This window comes from Barbatula barbatula, assembly GCF_947034865.1.
Source record: "Barbatula barbatula genome assembly, chromosome: 2".
Classification (NCBI taxonomy): Eukaryota; Metazoa; Chordata; class Actinopteri; order Cypriniformes; family Nemacheilidae; genus Barbatula; species Barbatula barbatula.
Window position 1 is genome coordinate 24,496,030 of NC_136767.1, and position 23,100 is coordinate 24,519,129.

General features: G+C 37.9%; 1 protein-coding gene across 1 annotated transcript in view; it reads right to left on the bottom strand.

Annotated features, from left to right (window-relative positions):
* Positions 1-213: 213 nt before the first annotated feature.
* unc13ba (unc-13 homolog Ba (C. elegans)) overlaps positions 214-23,100 on the bottom strand; it is a gene marked incomplete at its 5' end in the record, with an annotated part of 30,494 nt that continues 7,607 nt past the window's right edge. Inside the window, 34 exons of the mRNA XM_079471730.1 lie at positions 214-1,598; positions 2,086-2,245; positions 2,365-2,457; positions 2,789-2,845; positions 2,963-3,110; positions 3,604-3,675; positions 3,775-3,819; positions 3,946-4,069; positions 4,228-4,374; positions 5,025-5,113; positions 6,344-6,370; positions 6,526-6,546; positions 7,118-7,144; positions 7,806-7,826; positions 8,793-8,819; positions 9,931-9,960; positions 10,226-10,246; positions 10,346-10,384; positions 11,200-11,220; positions 12,194-12,271; positions 12,361-12,438; positions 12,920-13,063; positions 14,128-14,224; positions 14,444-14,570; positions 15,501-15,586; positions 15,669-15,853; positions 16,150-16,290; positions 16,770-16,859; positions 17,456-17,524; positions 18,313-18,463; positions 19,680-19,843; positions 20,039-20,154; positions 20,816-20,985; positions 22,821-22,962. Of these exons, the coding sequence (XP_079327856.1) occupies positions 1,313-1,598; positions 2,086-2,245; positions 2,365-2,457; positions 2,789-2,845; positions 2,963-3,110; positions 3,604-3,675; positions 3,775-3,819; positions 3,946-4,069; positions 4,228-4,374; positions 5,025-5,113; positions 6,344-6,370; positions 6,526-6,546; positions 7,118-7,144; positions 7,806-7,826; positions 8,793-8,819; positions 9,931-9,960; positions 10,226-10,246; positions 10,346-10,384; positions 11,200-11,220; positions 12,194-12,271; positions 12,361-12,438; positions 12,920-13,063; positions 14,128-14,224; positions 14,444-14,570; positions 15,501-15,586; positions 15,669-15,853; positions 16,150-16,290; positions 16,770-16,859; positions 17,456-17,524; positions 18,313-18,463; positions 19,680-19,843; positions 20,039-20,154; positions 20,816-20,985; positions 22,821-22,962 (3,293 nt within the window). The 3' untranslated portion in view covers positions 214-1,312. The remainder of the gene's footprint in view (positions 1,599-2,085; positions 2,246-2,364; positions 2,458-2,788; positions 2,846-2,962; positions 3,111-3,603; positions 3,676-3,774; positions 3,820-3,945; positions 4,070-4,227; positions 4,375-5,024; positions 5,114-6,343; positions 6,371-6,525; positions 6,547-7,117; positions 7,145-7,805; positions 7,827-8,792; positions 8,820-9,930; positions 9,961-10,225; positions 10,247-10,345; positions 10,385-11,199; positions 11,221-12,193; positions 12,272-12,360; positions 12,439-12,919; positions 13,064-14,127; positions 14,225-14,443; positions 14,571-15,500; positions 15,587-15,668; positions 15,854-16,149; positions 16,291-16,769; positions 16,860-17,455; positions 17,525-18,312; positions 18,464-19,679; positions 19,844-20,038; positions 20,155-20,815; positions 20,986-22,820; positions 22,963-23,100) is intronic.

Below are 23,100 nucleotides of genomic sequence, written 5' to 3' on the forward strand. Positions count from 1 at the left end.
TTCACCGAATGCATAGCAAATGAGTTTGGGAGACAGTGAAATGAATGTGCTTCAGTCTAGTGTTTGGAACGATTGGTCACTCCATGACGCAAGTTACTACCACATTCCATCATTACTATGGCGGTCTATTTGAGTGTCGTAACTCTGTATTTCAACGGCTGTGAGCCAACCATAACAGAAGAAAATAATTCACACAGCAATAACAATCACAATAAGGTTCAATCATAAACAATTTATAAATAAATTATCAATATCCATCCAAGTTATCTCCAGTTTTTAAATACATAAATAGATTTTCACGTATTGACAAAACATAAATAAAACATTTGACCAAAAGCGGTAGAGTTGTTTGGTTGTTTACAATGAATATGTGCATGTGAGAATCTATTTTACACATTGTGAGCATCTGTTGGGCTGTGCATATAAAAAAAAATCAAAAACAACATCTTCTACATCCAAAAAAGAGAACATACAAACTACTTGGCACAGGGTAAACAAAGTTTCATACCTCCCTTCTCATTGGCCGGCACTACTGGTTGGTCCATACTGCACCTGTACAGTATGTACATATTTCTGGCAATTTGTAAACAGATTTGTTCTAAAATGGCCATTGAAAGTGAAATATCATTCAGGTGTTTCAACCACACATTAAAAATGAGAATATTAGGAATGTCTCAATCCGTATACGAGACCAGTTTTCTTCTTGCACTTAGGCTTTTTGTTCTCCTTATGTTGTTCCAAATGCTTCCATTGTATCTGTTAGTCGCTTCGGATAAAAGAGTCTGCTAAATGACTAAATGTAATGGAACACCAGAATGCTACTTAATGCAAACAAGCGGCATATTAATCGACATCCACATTGCGTTCACATGCTTGCATTAATGTTAAATCACAGTTACAGACCAATATGTTTAACAGTTTTAGAGTAACGCTTTATGCAAAAACCTTGAAATAAGCCTTTTTCTTTTTCTTGTTAGACCACACCCCCTGTCATGAAGACTCCTCCCACTCAGAAGGCCAAAATGGACAGTGCGGAATGAGCCACAAGACTAGTGTGCTTTGGCAAAACGACTCTTGTATCGTCATTGTAAAGCTTTTGAATGTATTATAAACAATCTCGGTTAAATTCTTACAATTTATAGATTCAGAACACATCCAGTAAGCAGTGATGCAAAGTCAGTTTAACAGTTTTGCCCCATAAGGGCTTTCAATAAATGTCCACTATTTTAGATTTGTATCGTTCAATAGGCGCACAGTTTCGTATTACCAAAGTCTCTTCTCTATCTCTATGATCGACTGAACAGATCTATCTTCACCTCCCCTCCTCCACAGGTCGGGTCTCTGATTTAAGTCTGACGAAGTCTTTGGCGACCTCATCAGCCGAGCGTTGGGAGAGGATTCGTAGTGCCGTGGTCCCGGTTTCGTCCATGCTGATATGTGGGCCCAGGGGACACCAGCACACGCAGCTTTTCCGGTCCGCAACGTCACGCAGCTGCAAGACAGCAATCCCCACCACCCGGTCCACCCGACCGAAACAGTAATCCTTCACCGTTACCTGAACCTCATAGCAGTCCAGACTCACACCTTTGCCCAACACACTAAACATGTTCAGAGGGAAAAATACACAAACATGTGAAGCATTTTTTTATGATTTAGATGAATAATTACGCCACAAACTAAACCCCATGAGGGTGATACTGCAAGCAAGACGCATGTGTTTTGCATTATACTTTTGCAAAAAGCTACAGCTCACAGAGAGTAACTTTGGTGTGTCTCAATTGTTATGTGTGAACTTATGTTTCTTGGGTGTGGTGAGTTAACCAAAGATTAGAAGTGGGAAAATAATACCAAGAAATGAGAGCTTTCGAGTATGAAATCACGATTTAGAAATAGAAACTGTTGTAATTCTCACATTGCGAGAGCGACAAATATGAAAAAAATCCTGCTATTAAACACTTGGTAAGACTAAAAGAGCTCTGCTTGCAAACCCTTTACATCATATGCATAACAAAAGTAATTCAGCACCTCAAACCACAAATTTTAATATAAAAATAAAATTTTAAGATGAGAGCTGTTTTCACTCACAATTGGAAGGCCTCGTTATATTTCGCTGTCCAGCTGTTGTTTTTAGATTTGGTTGTGAACTTCCGTTTCTTTTCCGTCAGCTGTGGGCCGATCAAGTTAACCTCAACGAATGGTCGAAACATACCTGACGTCTGCCATTTCATGTCATTCACAGCAATCACTGGAGAGAAAGAGATTCATTTACACGTAAACAGCAATACTGCAGATTATCATCACGTACTAAAATAAACAGGTAACCATCCTTACTTAAGACCTATAATGTTGTTGTAGGGCTCTCACCTCTCACTGCGAGTTTCTGCTCAGTGTTTCCAGCAGGGGGCGACAAATCAATCTGAATCACAGCCTCTCCTATCGGCCGCTCAACCCCAGAGCCTGTCAAATGTTAAGAATCAGGCACTGCCCACATATGAACACAACAGACCCCTTTGCAGCATGTCAACCAGCACCAGTGGTTTTTTTAGAAAGATATTTGGAAGAATGCTTGTAACTATACAATTCTTGGCCACCATTGACTTCCATTCAAGGAAACATTTCTTTATAAATTTTTTCAGTCTTGACTACCGTTGTATTTCTTTCTTCCATGGTAGTCAATAGTGACCAAGAGCTGTTAGGTTACAAGCATTCCTCCAAATATTTTCGTCTGTGTTCAGGGAGAGGGATCCTTTCTATATAAAACCGAGGAGAAACAAATAATTCTGCTCACCTCTGTCAGGTCGAACGTTCTCTTTGGGGGTCATTCTGATGCCCATTCCCCTTTGAACTGAGCGAGAAAAAACATGACATTTTAAAAATACAATAGACTGGCGGCTGTCGTGCACATGGGTGCATACTGTATGCAGGTTCAAGGCTTAAGAAAACAAGTGTGCATGTTTCTTACCCTGAGCATGTTGTGTTGTCACGAATGCCTTGATAAGAGCATCCGTAGTCTGCGTGTAGAGCGAAAGAGCGTACCGCAGGGATGACAGCTCAGGGCTCTTCTCCAGATAGACTTTCTTTAAACCGTTCCCACCAGCATGAAAAAACAGCTACCCAGCAACAGCATATGAATGAGAGAGAAAGAGAAATACAAATGTGTGTGTGCATTGTAAGAAACCAAATATTGGTCTCCTTCTGCAAAAAGTGCTACATTTCACAGACTCTGGTCCGTCAAAATTGTTATGTGTGAACTTGTTATGCGTCTTGCGTTTGTTTTGTTAGAAAAATATATGAGTGTGTGTGTGTGTGTGTGTGCATAATTACAGCATTGCAAAAACTATTCCATATTTTAAAGGTAAATATTTTGTATTATTTTGTCATAATGACATAAAAATCATCATTTGCAGAGCAACCTCTAAGGCTGTCCGGATCTTTAAAAATCATACAATACTGTCTCCCACTCACACACGCTTCTGTATGACGCACCAATCCAACGAGGCTAAACACTCATGCAACATGTTGACTTGGCATAAGAGTTGTGTATAAAAGACAAAACAGTAAGCGTGTGGTAACTCAGCGCTCAGACCATCTCCACCAACACACCTTGATTGCGTCCAGCGCCGCCTCCATGATCACACATTGCCTTGGCGACAAGCTTTTCGGCTCCGCCCCTGCCTGTGACAAACAGTAACCATATTAGCCACACCCACTGCCTTATGCTATAGATTGTAGCTTCAAATAAACCAGCATTTGTGTTTTTTTCTTGTGCATTACCTTAAGTTTAGAGAGTTCTTTAGCAGCAGTAAGAAGTTGAGCTCCCTGTAGAGAAAAGTAAAATATCACCAAATAAGCTGCATTTCTATTTCCTTTGGCAGGCTTGTTGTTGTGTTGTTCTGTTTGTTATTGAAAAAATAATAAAAACAGATACAGGTTAATGTCACTCACGATACTGTCGCTGCTCTGAGGCAACACGATGGTTTTCTCCATGCAGATTAAAACATGCCTCCACAGGTCCTTCAGTACACGCTTCAACACAGTCTTCTCACATATGTCTGCAAAGATGCTGAGGCTGCACACGCACACACAAACAGATCTGCTGTCAGCAATTATGCAGAATCACAGGATTTTACAACATTTCTAGAGAAAAAATTATTTTGTATGCATGAATGACAGTTCCTCAGAAACTGGATTAGAAACGTGGATTATTTGTAGTTGAACTGAACTGACTTTGCATCAAGGAACTCCATAAGCGGCCGCAGTGCGTTGTCTGCATCAGCCTCTGCTGTGTTCCGACTGTTCTGATTCAGAGGGCCTTTAATCTGGTACATGATCTCTGCCATCTGTCGCATGCATACGTTTATACGAGCCTGGAAACTATACATAAAGATTAAAAAAAGATAAACTATGAGGATAGAAAAATGAATATAAATAACCACAGCTATGATGTTATTATATTACACATAAAATTAATAAAACTAACCCTAATCTATTCATGGTTACATTTTATTTATAGATAAGGCATAATGTACATCCATTCGGTGGATATTGCAGAATAAACAATTTATTAACTCATTTGTAATAAATGCAATTTTCCTAGTGGCTTTAAGTCTCGAAGTTCAGTCAAGACGAAGATGCAATTTGGTTGGAGAATTTGTAAATATCATCTTATATAATCGCTGCTATCCTTCTGAAACCTTTTATCTCCATAATGTTTTTGCAATTAATCATTATTTTTAGTCACCCTTAATGTTTGTCACTGGGTTTTGCAAATATCTAACCAAAACAAAGTATTAAAAAGTGCTTGTCAGCTTTGACAGCACATTATTTAATCATTTAAAAAGGTAAAAATTCGGTAAAAATGAGCTAATAAAATATTTCAAATTCACATTTTATGTCCAGTTTTTTCTCATGTGGCAAGTAGCCGTGTAATAAGCGGGATAATGAACAAGCAGCCGGCTGTTATAACGAAATAAGCCCCTTCAGTGTGATCACACTGTGGTTCATCATCAGAAATTGAAGTGTACCTTTTGGCAAACATGGCGCTCAGGTTGTCCAGCGCAGAATTGAGCTTCCCTTGCAGGTCATTGAGGATATCTGCAGCTTCTGTGTCAAGCTGGAGAGAGAAGCACAAACATATACAAGATGTAGTGTTAGTGTGATACGAAAGAGAAGAGGCAAGGAAAGTAATTGTTCGGGTTCACACACTTTTTATAACTATTAAGAGCTATTTTTCTGGAATGTGTCAGATCCAACAATGGTTCGATTAAAGCAGAGGAAAACCAAAATGTTAAGTCAACATGTTAAGGTTTCATTGCTTTAATAAACAGAAAGAGGTTTATTCACTCCAATGCTCAAGAGAATAAAGAAAAGAAAACTACAATATATCACACAATACCCACAAAAGCTTATGTCCTGAGTGTTTTTAGCATCCTTTTTGATGGATATTAGTCCAAAAGTACAGTATAGATAAATATTTAACAAGAATTCTTTATCTACAGTAAATTTCTATAATCTTTAAAAAGTATTGTCACATAAGCCACTTAAAGGTCCAGTATGTCATTTTTTGGAGGATCTACTGAAATATAATATACATAACTATATCTACTAGATACACCAGGGAATTCTTACATGGAATTCGTCATGTTGTGTCTCCAATAGCACTAGGCCCGATTCACATTACGCACATTTTTCTAGGCTCGTTGGTGTCACATTGAGATGGAAATAGTTAAACTTTTCGGTGTGTAGCGCATCATTTTAAAGAGAGAAACCGTTGCGGCTTGCGTTTTCCACACAATTTTAGACACGAAATGTGAATTAAACAGACAAACTTCTCTACAGAGCGTGTTTGGTAAATATGTTATCTCCTAAGGGAAAGAAGAAAAACGCGACGACATCTTAGTTCTGTGCCAGCCACTATAGTGCTTCAAAAGGGGGGAGGGGTGCACGTGAGGTAGCCGTGATTGCAATTCGCAACCTCACCACGAGATGCCACCACATATTATACACTGGACCTTTAAAATCTATGAATATCAAAACATATAAAACCATAAATGCATCCGCACCTGCATTTACTGCAGAGTAATTTTTGTGAATGTATGAAGTCAACTTCCCCTAAACAATGTGTGTAGTTTCAGTACTATATAGATATATTTGAATAGGTTGAATATCCTGAAAGTGTCCAAATATATTTTTGGTGGCCAGTGTATGTGCAGGGTTTATACTGCGCATTAAAACATTATCACAGTTATGGGGAAAGTGTTGGATGAAGGGAAAGACAGCCAGGATTCCAGGCTTGCTAACAAATGGCTATACACGTTCACACCACACACACAAATCCTCACACCTTTTTTGTGTTGACTGTTGCTTCATTCTATCAAGACACCGAGAATGGAAAACAAAGGAAAAGGCAGAGAAAGACAATCATCATTCAGCTTCACCAACCTCAACAGTACAGGTTCTTTGAACTGTCAGATTAAGAAACAGTAGACTTTATATTTGAAGAGTCAAAATCAAAACATCTCGCACCTCTTTATCCTCATTTTTGAGCTAAAGAATAGAAAAAAACATAAAAAGTCATTTGTAGCTCAACAGCATTTCCGTGCTTTGTATTACTGACAGTTCTTTGGTCTGATCTACTCTAGAACATCTAGAGTCTAGACCGACTTTTGAAGGTAAATTCTGCACGACCTGTGATTGGTCGATTTACATTACTGACATTACTGACACTTCTCTGGGTGGTTTTTGGTCAAAACAAACTGGAAATGAGGGCCAATACGCATCTTTCGTTGCATTTACCAAAATAATTGTCATTCATTTGCAGGCAACTATAAATCACCACTTGCCCAAAGCAATTCATTATTTAAGCTCAGAATTCCTAGCTAATTCTTTCGTGTCACATCAGGTCACTGATGTGAAGTCTGATTTGACCCAAAAATAAGATACAAGAGCCCTGAGGGCAGATAAAACATACACATGAACAATCGCTCATCTTTGTGTTTGTAATTCATCACACGGGATCACAGTGAGACCTTTTGATGCAGACACTATTAAGCAAAGAACAAAACCACAGACAGTGTGTGTAGTGTGTGTGTGTGTGTGTGTGAGCACGAGCACAAACCTCTTTCTCTTCGTCTTTTTTCTCCTCCTGATGGCAAAACATTCAAATAAATGAGTCAACACACAAACACTAAACGATGCAAATATATACACTACCGTTCAAAAGTTTAGATCTTCTTCATACATTTTTTATATTTTTTTTCTACATCGCAGAACCATAAAAAACTCATCACACCAATACTGATTATTTTAATTACGACGTGACTAAAGAAAACTGAAACGCATCAAAGCTATAATATATTTTAGTGTCTTCCAAAAAGCTATTTGTGCTATTGAATTTGTAGATTGGCATGTTATCATCCAGTTTCTTCATTTCTCACCCTGACATGCTTTGTAAACGGTATTCAAGTAGTTCCCATCTGTGCTCGGTTCATTCATTTCTATAACCTTTTTATTAAAGAAATGTTGGTTGTCTAATAAAAACGATAAGTGCCTTTAGATCAAATAATTTTTAAGATCACAAAATACATTTCAGCCAAATGATCCTAAACTTTTAAACGGTGGTGAAAGTTAATGCTAAATGTGTATACATGAATACAAAATCCATTAACTATTATATTAGTAAAAAAAGAAAAAGGAGTACAAAAATGTACTGTTTATTAAAAAGAATTATGTATATTTTAAAATGTCTTATTTGTTACATGTATTTCCTTTGCTACACATGTTTAAGAGACCGTAACCACACACACCTTTTCCTTCTTGGCAACAGACTGTAGACAGACAGAAGACAAACACAAAAGACAAACAAAGAAACAGTCTGAGATGCTGTCTCATATACTGTCATAGATGAACTCAAACATATGACCTTGAGGATTTTCCACACACATGCATATAGAGAACTGAAGGGAATGAAAGATCAAGATTGCAGAAACAAATCTAAGGGGTTATATATAATAAGGAAATTGCCTTCCTAACTGAATCCTTCTGAATGCACCTGATGCTCACACAACACTGACACATCGATGATAAAAACAGTTTTTTAACAGAGATTATTTTCTCTGTCCCACACACACAGACATATGTCAAAAGGTTCATTGCTATAGAAAATTACAATGAACACGGATCGAAACAGCGACACGCGAATCTCAAGGACTAAAGAGATCTGACATGACCTGACAGTGTCATCTAAAAAGTACGAAAATGATTCAATTTACACTAAATGAAGGTTAACACAAGCACAAGGGCTAGGCAAAACACACAATTCAAACATAAGGGATGGACATCATTTAGGGAGTGTCTGTAATGGTATTCATCACGGCGTGGGGACCAAATGTGCCCAGAAAGATAGTAATCCAAGTAGATTTTGACCAGTTTATAAATCTTACAGAATTATATCTATTGAAAACTTAAAACTGCAGAAGGGTTTGTGTGAGGGTTAGGTTTTGGGGTAGGGGATCGATTTTTTGTTACTTCTAAAAATGTGGAGCATTTTGGCAAATCCACAAAAGTAGAAAAAAAGAATAAATTATGTGGAAAAGAAATGAAAAAAACTCTGCATCCATCCACATTCCTAGAACCCATGTTACCCGCATGAACTGCAGATAACATTTACAATCTCTAAGACACAAAGAGCTGACTGGTGAAGGTCCGGGGAGACGAACACAGAGCAATGAGGGTTCTGAGCAGAATACACATGTGAAAGGAGTTGTATTTTCTCTGTCCTTTACAAAACCAACCTTATTCTCCTTCTCTTTGTTGTTAATCTAAAGATACAAAAAATATATCATATTTTAAAATTACATTCCACAACACCAACCTAAAAAGATGCTCTACTGTCACCAAGTTTTGAGTCTTTATTAAAAATATATATATATATGTGTACGGGTTTCATAATATACCGAGATTGGCCATAACCATAACATCAATAACTTTGATTACTGATATAGTGTTAACACTACACACATGAACATCTTAACTAATATTCCGGGACAATGGTTACAAACTCTCTCCTGCCTTTCTTCACGCATACTATACATGTGGGTGTGAATCATTGGCCAAAAAATTTAAACTCCAAATAATATTGCAAAATATATTGTGATAATATTATTATTGTTATTAATTTTCACCACGGTATTTGTGTTGCGGAAATCTGATATTGTGACAGCTCCCTAAACCAGCTCCCATCATTATCAACACATCTGGAGTTTAGAACATCCAAACAGGAGCTCCGCCTACTCTTTCACGCACGCAGGCACGCCCCCAGTGTCCCACACATCTCTGATGTCATTAGCAATACAAGACCTTCAAATTCAGAATTAATATCTCTTATGTACGTTACAGGAAATGTCTTACATCCACAACTTAACTCTATTCATAAGGTTATTTATTCCTTGAACATACAAAACTCTTTTAATACATAAACTGGCTGCAGCTGCATTTACAGCTTGGATCTACATTTAATGTAGTGTCATTAAACAGATCAATAAAACTTTATTATGCAGAAATCTAAAAGACTGTTGTGTTTAACGGTTACTTTTATTCACCCGAGTGACCGAAGACTATTTCAGTGATATATTAAAAATACTTCTTTAAAAAGACTTTTAGTCCATGTGTGTTAGCTTAAGACCATATATGCTAAAATCCCGCCCTACCTACCTTACCCCATTTTACGTCATTTGACATCAACACATGTAAAGATCCGTAAACTTAAATTTCAGGTTTCAAACAAAGATGGCGAACTAAAAGTAAGTTATTGATTGTAGCTTTAAATGCTTTTTTAGAAATAATAATTTTTCTCTTCCGAGGACACAAACACAAATAATGACTCATCCAGATTTTGATCTAAAGGGCGGCTGACGTCATTTAGTGACGTACCTCGGATCCTTCTGAATCCGAACATCCAGACTGATGAAAGAAGTGAAACAAAGAAACAGACAAACCAAAATTAAAAGTAAATCAAAAACTACTTACAGTAAAAGATCGCATAACTATCTACCCTGGCATCAGGTGGCGGCAAACAAGTTCCGCATCAGCACACTGCTTATTTGCATTATGTTAAATTCTGTCGTGCTTACTGTTGATGCTGCAAATAGCTGACTATCAGATCTTTATAATCATTATCATGTTTGATAAAGAGCTTAATAAAGAAACAGATCAGCCTGTTTCTCACCTTGGCATCCGATTCATCTGACTGGTAAATGGTGGTAAACAAAAATAATGGTAAACAAAACGAAAGTTACTTTTGGATTGTTTACAAAAACACACAAACTCTTTCTTTTTTATGACACACCTCTTCTTCATCGTCCTCTGGTTCCTCCTCATTTTCCAGCTGGTAGTGAAGGAAAATATTCAAGTTAAAGTGGTTTTACGGACTCTGTCATAAAGCACTATGGAGGGATGAACCGTATGGGCTACTAAGTACTAATGGCACTTTTCTACTGCATGGTACCGTCAGGTTTAGTACGAATCGGCCCGGTACAGCTCACTTAACTTCAGCTCAGTTTGCTTTTCCACAGCATTTAAGTACCGCTTCAAAGTGGGTGGAGATTAGTAACTTATCGTCATTGTTGCGCCGCCTCCATTGCCGTAGTGTCATTGTGAACGCGGCATAAACACACGCACAACACAGGAGTAATGGATCATATTGATGGCAGACGGCAGCAAAACAAAATACTGCCAAAATACCAGAGTTTGGGAAATCTTCCTGCTAAGAGCGGACAACGATCATTTGGTTTGCTCGACAGCGCACAAGTCCAACAGTAGCATTTAGCATTACGATACGGGTTTCAATCTCTATATTACATTCACAACGCATATGACGAAATGGCAATATTATGTATTAAAAATCTTATTCATTGGTTGCAAATCCAATGACGCTGGTAACGATTCTCTCTGCCCAATAAGTGATCTGTGTAAACACGTCACATTTTGGTATCGGTACAGTATGCTTGGAACCTCAACCGAGGTGGTACTAAAAAAGTATCGGGTACTAGGTACTGTACCCAGTGGAAAACCCCCGAAAAGTGAGCTTTACCGCGCCGTACTATGAGGTGCCATAACAAGGGTAGTTTAATCAAGGGTGCCAATACAGCGCGTGCACACAGAGGGTTACAGTCCATCCGAAAAACACTTCTTTTCACCTACCCTCTCTTCCTCAGTGGTGTACTACACAAAAAACAGATATAGAGTTAGAGCTGCTGGCACACACACTCCAGACCACATTTATAAATACACACAACAACTCTGGAGAGACGAACTAGTGTCAAAAAAATGACATTCTGGTGTCTTTCAGCAGATGATTCACCAGCATTACTATGGATGAATTTATGACAAAGAATAAGCATCCGATTCAGAGCCTACTACCCCAATATACAATGTGTGCGGAATGACAGCTCTGCAGGCCCATCTCCCATTCAAAACAAAACCACACGCGTGCGTCAGTGTTTCAGCCTCTTACGGCCTGCCAGAGTATCAGAAACCTAAAACTAATGAGCGACCTTACTTTACCTCTGTGCTGTCAACATCGACAACAACTCTCCGAAGGACAAGTGACTGATTTAAAAATAAAAAATGTACTGAATTTACCCTATATATGTGAGTTTGTATTGTATTATATAATGTCAGTGATCCTAACCCAGCTGTCTTCATTATCATCTCAGGTGGAGTTCAGAACATCCAAACTGGAGCTCCACCTGCTCCTCTCTCACACACACCAACAGTGTCCCACACATCTCTGATAACAGTGGCAAGGAACTAAAACTCCACTAGAAATGTATATATCTATAAATGTGGAGAAAAAACCTTTGAAGAGACCAGACTCAACCGGGAGGGTCAGTAATCCTCTGGCATAAATAATGTAACACTGCTGCAACTACAGAGGTAAGCTGTCAGATTCTACAGCAATAAGTAAGTGGAAATATACACATTAATGTCAATGATGAGAACTCCCATCCTCAGATTATCATTTAGAATAAAGCAGGTGAAGCAACTGTTTCCCGGCGATGAGCAGATCAAAGTCATGGAACAGCGCTGTAGTCTATTTCTTTGTGACTTTCATCCCGGCACAGATAAAACCAGCTCAGTCTCCTGTGTCGCAATAGACACATCACCAGCTGATATGACATCATGTTTAACTCACCTGCCTGGCCCCCATAGACTCAAACATCTTCTCCAACATAACACGCATCTGCTGAATGTTATTCATCAACACACAGGGCTGCAAGAGATACAGGAGTGAGAGTTAATATGACTCTTAAGCAAGTCTTACTGCTTTAATATTTGTTTATAATATGTATTTGCACTCACTGTTTTCTCTTTCTCACAGTAGGATAGGAAGCTCTTGGTTAGAATAGCACAATACTGCAGGAGCACTTTGGTGATGGTCTGACGGGGAAAGAATTTCTTTTTAAATATCACAACTAAACTCTATGTGGAGTAAATTATATACACGCCGTACTGGGCCGCTGATCTGAAATGGCAGATACCTTGACTTGATGTTGAAAATTAATTAATGTTTCAGGGGCAAATGCATTCCTCTAAACAGACCTCAATATGCAAATTACAGAAAAAATACACTGAGGTTATGACCATGACAGACCAGTCCATTATACAGTTTAAAGAAAATATGAAAGAAATTTAAATGCAAACACATCACAGCTTCTACAAAATCTATGTGGGCATTAACGAAAATTCAGCTGCGTCACACGCCTAATTTAAAATTAACAGATGGCGACTCTCCAACGACAACAAAACTCTTTGCCAGCTACTTGAAATGTTTATGTTCCTCGTTGCTGCTCTGCCTTTCAATTTGTCTTAAAGCGTGACTCTAGAATGGCATTCAATGTCATTGATTGTCAATCTGCACCTTGGCAAAGCGCCGGTTGTATTGGGCGACGACCCCAGGATCAGGGCAGTCGAGTTTTTTGATGATCTCAAAGCTCTGGTTGAGTTGAGTGAAGATGTCCACGACCGAGCTGGAGAACAGAGCGTGCTCAGACGTCTGCTGGAACTGTTGAGAAGAAAGAAAAATCTGAAATCAGTGGCTCCAGAGAAGTGACTCGTGTCATTCTCGCTGTTAGGTTGTAAAGGCAGGCATTGCTAATTCGCAACATCGGTCCTGGAGTGCCGCTGCCCGGCAGATTTGAGCTCAAACCCTATCAAACACACCCGAAGCTAATCAGTGTCTTCAGGATTACCAAAGCTAAAGACACGCAAGGTCAAGGTCGAGCTCAAATCTGCAGGACAGCGGAACTCCACGACCGACGTTGCCTACCCCTGTGCTAGGGTGTTGTTGCTAATCTGGGTGCTAGGGTGTTCAGTATCATTGTCAGTAAACTGCCAGGACTTTCTGATTGGTGTTTGGGGGTTGTTTAGTCGAAGAAATTGAGTTTACGGGCTTGGATTGATATCCTGAGTGCTGGAGGAAAAACGAATCACTGGCTTTGTCAAAAAACGTGAAAAAACTTGGTAGTAGAACTTTAATTCCTTAAAGTAAGTATCAGATTTAGGCTGGTTTTCAATAATACTGTTTACCGTGACAATTAATTTTAATTAATATTTTTTTTCGTGGGCTATTTAAAATGCACAGAATAACTATATATAACATTAGCATAATTGTTGATATCTATCTGAAATCTCACTATTCCAAAAGCCACTATTAAATTACATAATGAATTAATTTGCTAAACAATAAAATAATTTATAAAATAATTTATGTAAAAAAGCATAAAAAAATAAACAATTTATTATAAATAAACACAAGTTTCTGAAACACGAAATGATTAAAAAATATATTTTGGGAGGTTTTTATTAAATATCGGTTCGTTTTAAAATAACCCAAAATATCTTTAAGAACAACAAAATCTCTGTAATAAAAAACTGTGATAACACCATACGCCGCGATAAAAGGCGCAGCAATTATCGTAATATATAAAATTCGTTACAGCACGTGCTTGGTAAATATACACAAAGCTATTCCTTTGGCAAGCGCATGTTTTAACCCCGCAGGCTGACAGCGGAAGTCAAATATAAGACACTGAAGCACACAGAAGGGTTTTGATTACTGAATCATACCCCCTCTCTTTTATCTCTCTCAAGAGCTCCATGCATAAACTCCATCGACACTTCCTCATTCTCAGCCAGCCACTGCAGAACAAATGGCAGAAACCACCTACAGAGAAGAAATCAAGAGACAGAGAGAAACAAGCAGGAAAGTAGTGAGGAAACAAGAGGTCAAGCAACAGAGGAAAGAATCAGCAAGACATTCCAAAGATTTCAGCCAAATATAGTAGGTGATGATAGGGAGCCAGTGAGACGGCAGACCATTTGAAGAATAAGATAAAAGTCAACAAGGACTGTTTGAAAGAGTTTCAGAAGCGGCGTGACTCACGATGGGTACTCTGGGATGGCGTCGGAGAAGGCGGACAGGTCGCAGACATACTCGTTGTAGAGCCATTTCACTTTGAAGTGCAGATTCATGTAGTCGGCACTTTTGCACAACCTGAGCTTCTCGTGTTCTGAGAAAACAACAAAGTGTAAGTCCACACGTCGTGAGACCTTTTTTCTTCTCTCATCCAGTAAACATTCATACTTTTTAAACTTCATATTTACTCCTCCACTGGTCTTCAGCTATAAAACTGATACTAACTGAGTTTTTTCAGCAGGTCTGCAGCTGTACCCACTGTACACTGTTCAAACACACACACACATATAGTAAAAACATTTTAACATTCATTTAACCGTATGTCTTACCCGTGCAAAAATCAAGTCTGCGAATATGGAATGTGGCAGGTGCTACGAACACACAAAAACGAGGCAGGAGGGAAAGAAGATATGATAGATGAAGAGCACTTGAGAGAAAAACGAGTGCAGGTGTGCAACGAATGAGGCGCGTTCAAAAGGAAATGATGTAGTCATCAAAAGGAAAAACATCATTTTGTCAATAAGGGGTCTCACTTCAGTTTGCAGATCTAAAGTCAAATCAGGGGGATCTATTCTGTCAACTATGCTGAGGACGGGAGAGTAAAGACTTAATATAAAAAAATGTCCTATATTCAGTATAACGCTTTCTTTTTCTATTGAACACAAAAGAAGGTATTTGGAGAAACGTGTCAGTGTTTTTGACTTCATATAATGAAAGTCAGTTGGGGTGAATCTTACTTGGTTACAAACATTCTTAAAAATATCTTCTTTTGTGTTCTGCCGAAGTCATACAGGTTTGAAATGACATGAGGTACTAATCTATGAAACTATGTTAACCTATGTTACCATTCTTCCCATGTTTGTGGTCGAGGTGGTCAAGGACTGAAGAACAGAAGAAGCAAGTTTGATGAAGATGGTGTGTTAGGCAGAATATACAAAAATGAATTGCGATTCGCACATGTAAAGCACACAAACAAGCAAAATCTCTTCTTTGCATCGTTGAACACAAACACACATCTCCTTACCTTCCAGTGCATACTTCATATCCTGAGAAAAGAGTGTCCACATGACCTCGGCACTGACTTTTCCCACGTCCAGCTCCTGAGGAAACCTGCGTGAGATTCACAGAAGGTTGATCTTACCCGCTCAATGCGCTTATGTGTGATATTGTGCGTTTCTGGGCATTGACTGACTGATTTATTATAGGGCTGTAGGAGTTTTTGTCTTCTTCGATGATGGACACTATTAAGGTGATGAGTTTGGGCCAGAATTCCAGGTTCTGCACGCTTGGTCCTGGTTCTTCTGTAGTGGCGTTGTCCTCCTCTTTCTTTTCCTCTTCTTCATCACTGTCTTCTTCTTTCTTTTCTTCTGGTTTTTGCTGCAATGAGCAGAGGGATCATTTAAAATATGTATGACTTAATTTCTTCCGCCGAACACAAAAGAAGATATTTATAAAAATGTGGTGAACTGGACCCCATTCCAGTTTGAGTGACATTGAACACCACATTGAAGCGGTGTGTGTGGTTTCTATGGTAAATTAAACATTCTTTAAAATATTAATCTTTTCAACCACAAAAAAAACCTAAACAAAAATGTCCAAAATTCAACACTGTTGTACAAATGTGTAAACAAACTCACGTCTGTAAATACTGCATGTCACAAATGTTTACTCACAGGTTCCACCGCCGGCTGAAACTGTCTGTTATAAAGCTCTTGGCAGTTGTTAAAGATGTACTCATAAGTGGAATTGAGGCAAGCTTTCACACAATCCCTGACAACGTGCGCTGCACGTGGGGGAGACTGTAGTTCCAACACCTGAACACAGAGGGCACCGGAGAAGACAGGAGCGTGTCAATGTACATTGTAGTACAGCAACATTCTGAGGCTGATGCAGAGATGTTGGCAAAATCTCTCTTGCTTGAGTCAAAGAATATACAAACGTCGTAACTCCAGCCGAGAAGTGATGAGCTGTCAAATTAATAGTGACTAAACTCCGTTACGAAACCTTGAACAAAAGCCTCTCTCAAAACACAAAGAAATCAGTCTTCATCTCAAACCTTTTATTATCTTCACCCTATTATCTTTTTCTCCTGAACGGTCTCAAGCTTTAGGACATCTAGACAGAAATGACAGTATGAAGGACTCCGTATGAAGGACTCATCTCCATAAAACAGCACTTCTGTCATCTGTATTGCAAATATGACCTACATCCTGTGACTCCCAAATGACATTTTAAACAGAAGGGACGGGCAAAACAGCCCACTGCCTGGTGTAATTTATGCAAGATATCTTACCTTCAGTCTGAAAAATGCTATGCTGGTCAATAAATCCACCGTGGATTTGAGGTCCGACAAGCGAGGTTTACTGCTTGCTGGGAAATTATTCTGGAGATCAGAGAGATAAGCAGAACATCACAGGAGGTTTGAGTGAGAGGTACACCATGACCCTAGGAAAACCGCTAGTCGAGAGAAAGTACAAGTCCATTATGTACCCGCAGTTATTTACTACCGGGCAACTGGTAACTTTACCATGGCAACAAAATACACGTTTTCATACCAAAATCGATAACTATAAATTTAACTGTCCACACCAATAGACAATAATGTCATATTTATTATGTTTGCATGCTGCAGATTTACATTTTAAATTCGACAGCCCTTCAAATTTGAGCGGATTTTGATTGGACGTCAATGTTTCATTGTTTATCAGCGAGAAAAAAATAATGGCCCTTAATGTGATACCAACATTATTTTTCCTCTGTATCCTTATTGTAATAGTTCTCTTATATTCCTGTTTTTCTCCATAGTGATTGTTCTTAGTGTGAATGGACCGAAATTCAAACTGATGTCTTCCTGTGCATTCGTATACTCTGGGTTGTGAAAAAAAAGATGCTTTTGGTATATATGCAACGTGTGTAAATTCTCCATAGCCTGCGTTCATAAAATTCGATTTGTAAATCTGGAACACAACAAATACTCACTCTGTATGTTGACAAGTCAATGCGGAGGGAGTTATGAATCTGATCCAGCAGTCTAACAAACCGATCTTTCTGTTGTGACATATGATGAAAGGACAAGTTAGTGATAGACAGACATTAGCACCTTTCTTTCTTGATAAATGTATTCATATTATAAATGTTTATTACTAAAGCATACAATATTTTTACATACACTAAAAGGAAACGGCGACAAAACCTCCCTACAATATTCACATCCAGCATGTGTTTCTCTGTACTCAGATTCTCTGTGAATGAGTTCTATACCCCGAGCCAAGGTCACAGAACAGCAAGCATTATTACAAAAAACATACACAATCATTGTAAAATTATATCAGAGCAAAGCGCCTGGAAAACCCTGCTTATGAGAATGATAAAAGGAATAACATGAATTGGAATCAATGGGTCAGGGACACTTATTCACTATCTTGTATCTTTCCATGTAACACAAAATCCTGGTAAAAATATGCAAAGGTCAAGCACAAGAAAGAGAAGAAAAGATTGAGGTTGTGCACAAATCCAGGTTTGTATTTCGCTGTAAGAGAAACAGAGGCTGCCACAATAACATTTCCACTGTGTATTATGAAAGCCATCGGTTGAGGTTTTATGTGATTCTTATTACAACAATGTCACCACCGCTCTGTTCTTAAAATACATTTAAAATGTCTACTTATCTACAGTATAAGTAAAAAATAATAAATTATTCATCTTATTTGTCAAAACATTTAATTGCCACTGGTTAATACTTTTTTATTATGTTTTATTTGATAAAAGAGTGATAATAAGAATATTTTGTGTAAATGTATCGATTACATTTACTACAAAGCTACTATAGAGGTTACCCCAAAGTTTGAGGCGGTGAAGCGGTCACAGGCCGAGCCGCTGGTGACTGAGGTAGGGTGAGCGAAGAATGCGTTAATGTTGGCCAGGAGCATGCTCATCACCGCAGGGACCCCAGACAGCATGTACTTAGAGGACAGGCAGGCAAAATGTCTGTAGATGAGCAGAGAGAGACATGAAAACAAAAAGGACTGAGAACGTTGCTTAAGTGTTAATAGCATTATTGAGTAAATGTCACTCCATAACATTTTTTTACATTATAACATTTCTCTGCTGTCCTTCTTTAACCTCATATGTCCATATTTTGTATATAAATCATTATTATTATTGACCCTTTAAGTTGGTCACTGGGTTTTGCAAATATTTAACCGTTAAAAAGACTTAAAATAAATGCTTGTCAACTTTGTATATAGAATGATTACAAACTGTGCTGTCAGTGTTTTTTAAATTTCGTTTGGACAGTAAAAGTAAAAGGTTTCAGAAGGACAGCGACAATATGGATGTAACAATTTAGAAATATTTCACAATATCAAAAATGTATGTTATGTAGTTTAAACGACGGCTTTTGTTTTACAAATTTGACATCCGTTCAATACTATTAATTAAGCTATCAAAATCAGACCTCTGTCAATATATATATATATATATATATATATCATGTTTTATTGTTTTTTATTTTGTGCTTTACTGCTTTAAGAAATCCTCCTGCTTTGGAAAAATGACGTTCCTATTAAAATTCTGTTTTATTGTCTCAGTGACAAATCTATTTAATTTGATTAATTTAATTACAATTTCAATTTAACCTCGAATCTCTTTAACAAAATAACAAATGTTTAAATAAACCTGTAATTTGAATTTGTTCCAGTTTTAGATTTGTTCAAAATATCACAATAATATAATTATAGTGAACCCAGTATCATATACCATATTGTGAGAGCAGTATGTCGTATAACATGATTTTTTATAAATGTCCATTATGCACTGGCAGGTTAGATGCTAAAACTGTCACTCTGTAAATATGACAATGAATATAAACAATCGGAAAAAGAATTTATGATATGCAATCATGGCATAGTGTGTACAAGCACCCCCTGAAATGACAAAAGACCTATAGCTATCAGAATCCAGAGACATTTACATTTATTCATTTGGCAGACGCTTTTATCCAAAGCGACTTACAAGTAGTTTTTTACAGTGACACATTACTGCAGAGCGATCAGGGGTAAGGTGCCTTGCTCAAGGGCCCTTCAGTCATGACCTGCTGGCACTGAGATTAGAACCGGCAAACGCTCTAACCATTAGGCCACAGCTGGCATTTACAAATGCCCAAATATACATGAGCAAAAGAAAACAAAGCGTCAGGACTTACGTCATGGCCTGATAAATGGATTCTATCCCATAGCGCATTGCAAATTCGTCTACAATATCTTGAGGAAGCTCATCAAAGTAGACCTTCCAGGCATCGTCTCCACGTGCCCCAGGCAGCTTAACTGAACCCTGACCTTCAATATCAGTCAAAAACTGAAAGATATTCTAAAACAAAAAAAGAGAAAGATATTGTGTTAACTGTTATTATTTTTTAGGTGAAAGACTTTTTTATTATTTTAAACTGAAGCAAATGTTGTATTTGGTTTTGTTAGCTTTCAGTTCCATTTGCACTTATGTACCATAAATATACTTAAATAATGTAAATTTGTCATGCAAAGCTGACGTGTTTATGGAGTTTACCTCATGCAAGCAGGTATACTGAATGTGATATGGGGCCACTTTCTCTTCCCCTTTGATTTCTACACTTATCTGCAGTCTAATGGCCCCTGATACCGCTGACTTGTCTGTGCGTTTTTCTGTAAGAGAAATTCAAAATGATTACGGCCAATAATGACACAGACGTCTAACATTTGACCCTGAATAGTGACCTTGTCTAAATTTGAATTGTCTTGAGAAAAGTAACATTTGATCAGTTTTCATTTGAAGAGAAAATGAACTGAAGGCTCAAAGATCTTACGCTAAATATACAAAAAAAATCACGCTCACCATATTAACCATTTTCTACTATAAATATTTCACCAGAAACAATTTCTTGGTCTGGAAGTCATTGGCTGAGAAAGTCGTAGAATGGACATCAATAATTTGAGCTCTTATGAAAATCTGAAGAATTGCTCTCTCTCATCTGTAATATTAATATGTATTCAGAGAGATGCAGTAAAACCAATTGACCGGCTGTAACATATCCAGCACCAACAGTGGATGTATATTTAATTCATGGTGAGGTTCTTTTCACCATTGGCTCAAAGTAAGTTTTTGATCATATCCCAGATTTCATACTTGAAAAAGTCTGCACATTACTCCATAATATCTTTCCGACCAGACGTATTACAACATTAAAAATGTAAAAGATCCGAGACATATTATATCGTATTATAGTTCATATTTTAGTAACATCACACATTTTATGACATGAACTACCACACACACACACAAGCACGCAGACATTCAGGAACTTACCGAGATTGTACCAGACATCCATTTCCCCACTGAGGGTTCGGACCTCAATGATGCTCTGACCCAAAAAGTCATCGGATTCCCTCTTCAGACGTTGCTTCACCCGAGACTTAATATCATCGTCTTCATCCCAAACACGCAGTTTAATGCGGTCAGATGAATTGTGGCACTCGCTGGGAAGGAGAGGGTAAACTTGAGAACATATCAAAACTGCTTTAAAAAAACGGATTGTTTCAACTATAAAGTCTGACTAGATGAGCCACATTCTGAAACCTAAAAATGTTAAATTGTTTTATACCTGTGAACGCACATAAATTGAATCTTATAACAACGTGCAAAGTTGTTACATTGCTTGGCAACCACATTAATGGTAATTACTTTATTACTTAGAGGTATATTTGTCCATGTGATTTATTAATAATAAATGTAATTATTCAATAAACATTGATGTCTATATTAAATTGCGATTTCTGCTTAATTATAAAAGGCAGAGGAATCTCAAAAAAACTGTGCACAGATCTGCCAAAGTCTTTAAATATTTATAATCGAATTCTTTCAAGTCCAAATTATCTGTATTACCATGTACACAATTACTTCATAGCAATATGGACTGCAACTCTCTTTTTTAATTTTTAATGTTCCTTCTCTTAAAGACCTTAAAGGAATAGTTCACCCGAAAATAAAAATGATGTCATCATTTACTCACCCACCCTCTTGTCATTTCAAACCTGTATGACTTTCCTCTCAGAACACTAAAGAAGATATTTTGAAGAATGTTGGTCCCCAAAAACCATTGGTGAAAAACCATGTGATTGGACACACTGTTTGTTCTAATGGGTTTGTCGCATCCAGTGTGGACAAAATGTTAAATGATAATGGGTTCTAATGCGTTTCTAATGTCTTTTGTCGTGTCGCATTGGGCCAGTCGCATCCAGTGTAGACACGGTGCTGCTAAGCAAGAGTCAAGAGCTACGCGTACTATCCGTCCTAAATAGTATTTGAACATAAAACATAATGAGTATGTTTCAAATCATAGTATGCTGAAATGAGTATACTCCGAATACCCGGATGGTCAACTGAAAATTCGAAATGTGAATCCATGGACACTTAACGGCTGATATGACCAACAACTCATCGCAAGAGGGCGGAGTTTAGTGACACTACACTGCATTAATACAATTAAATAAAAGATGCTTTGCTTAATTAATAAATGTAAGTATACAGTAAACATTACATACGAAATAATGCATGAACACATACAAAAAACAAGGAAGAGCTTTTTTTATGTTTGTGACAGTAAGGATAACAGTGTCGTCTACTCAACACCACCCACTTCTGGTGTCCCACTGCATGCATACGTTTTGCTACGCACTAAAATGTATATACTTTTCCCTGATAAAAGCTGTGCATACTTTAAGGGCATAGTATTCACCAAGAAGGCGAAGGAATGTAGCTCTCTAGTTGCTGTTAATTGTCAGTTAAACGGTACAATCAAAGACTGCTTGCTCGGTTAATCCCCCACAAGTTTCTCCCCCATCATTGTAGTCTCCAGATGTTTCAAGCAACTGTAAAGTTCCATCATCACAACGGAAGCTCCGCCTCTCCATTAATTCGATTGGACAATGGAAAAAAGGTGCATGACGTCAAGCAACCTGTCAAAAACTGGAGGCAACCCAGCCGCACAAACTGCGCGCAAAATGCTCCCTGCCAACTGAAAACAATTCATAAGAGGGGCGTCTAAAAACACGTTCTGTTTGATTGGCCCCTAAATGATGACAGAACTATTCCTTTAAGAAGAAACATATGATATGAAAGTAAATTTTTAAATGAAATACAAGTAAGCTCTCTCGCGCTACAAAAAACTAAGCAGTATTTTGGTACTCTGGTAGAATTGCATTAAAAATGTATTTGATCTGCTTACACTGAGAATGAAGAATAACATGAACAGAGCAGTGCAGAGAGAGGATTGCAAAAGAACAGAGAAATGATTATATTGTATCAGACTCACAAGTTGAATGTCTCCTCCCACACAGGGTTAAGGTTACCATAGATGGTTTTGGTTCTCTTTTTAGTCTTTCCAACCTGAACCGTCACATACGGATCACTGGAACCCGTTCTGTCTTTAGCTTGCAGGCCCTGAGCGCTCACCACTGTTAAATAAACACACAGTCTAAGCCAAGGCATCTAGAGAAATCTTTGTCACAACCACTTTAACCGTCAAATTCTAACAGCACGAAGTTTTGACTCAAAACTCAATTTATAGGGTTAAGAAGTCTCCAAATATTTCT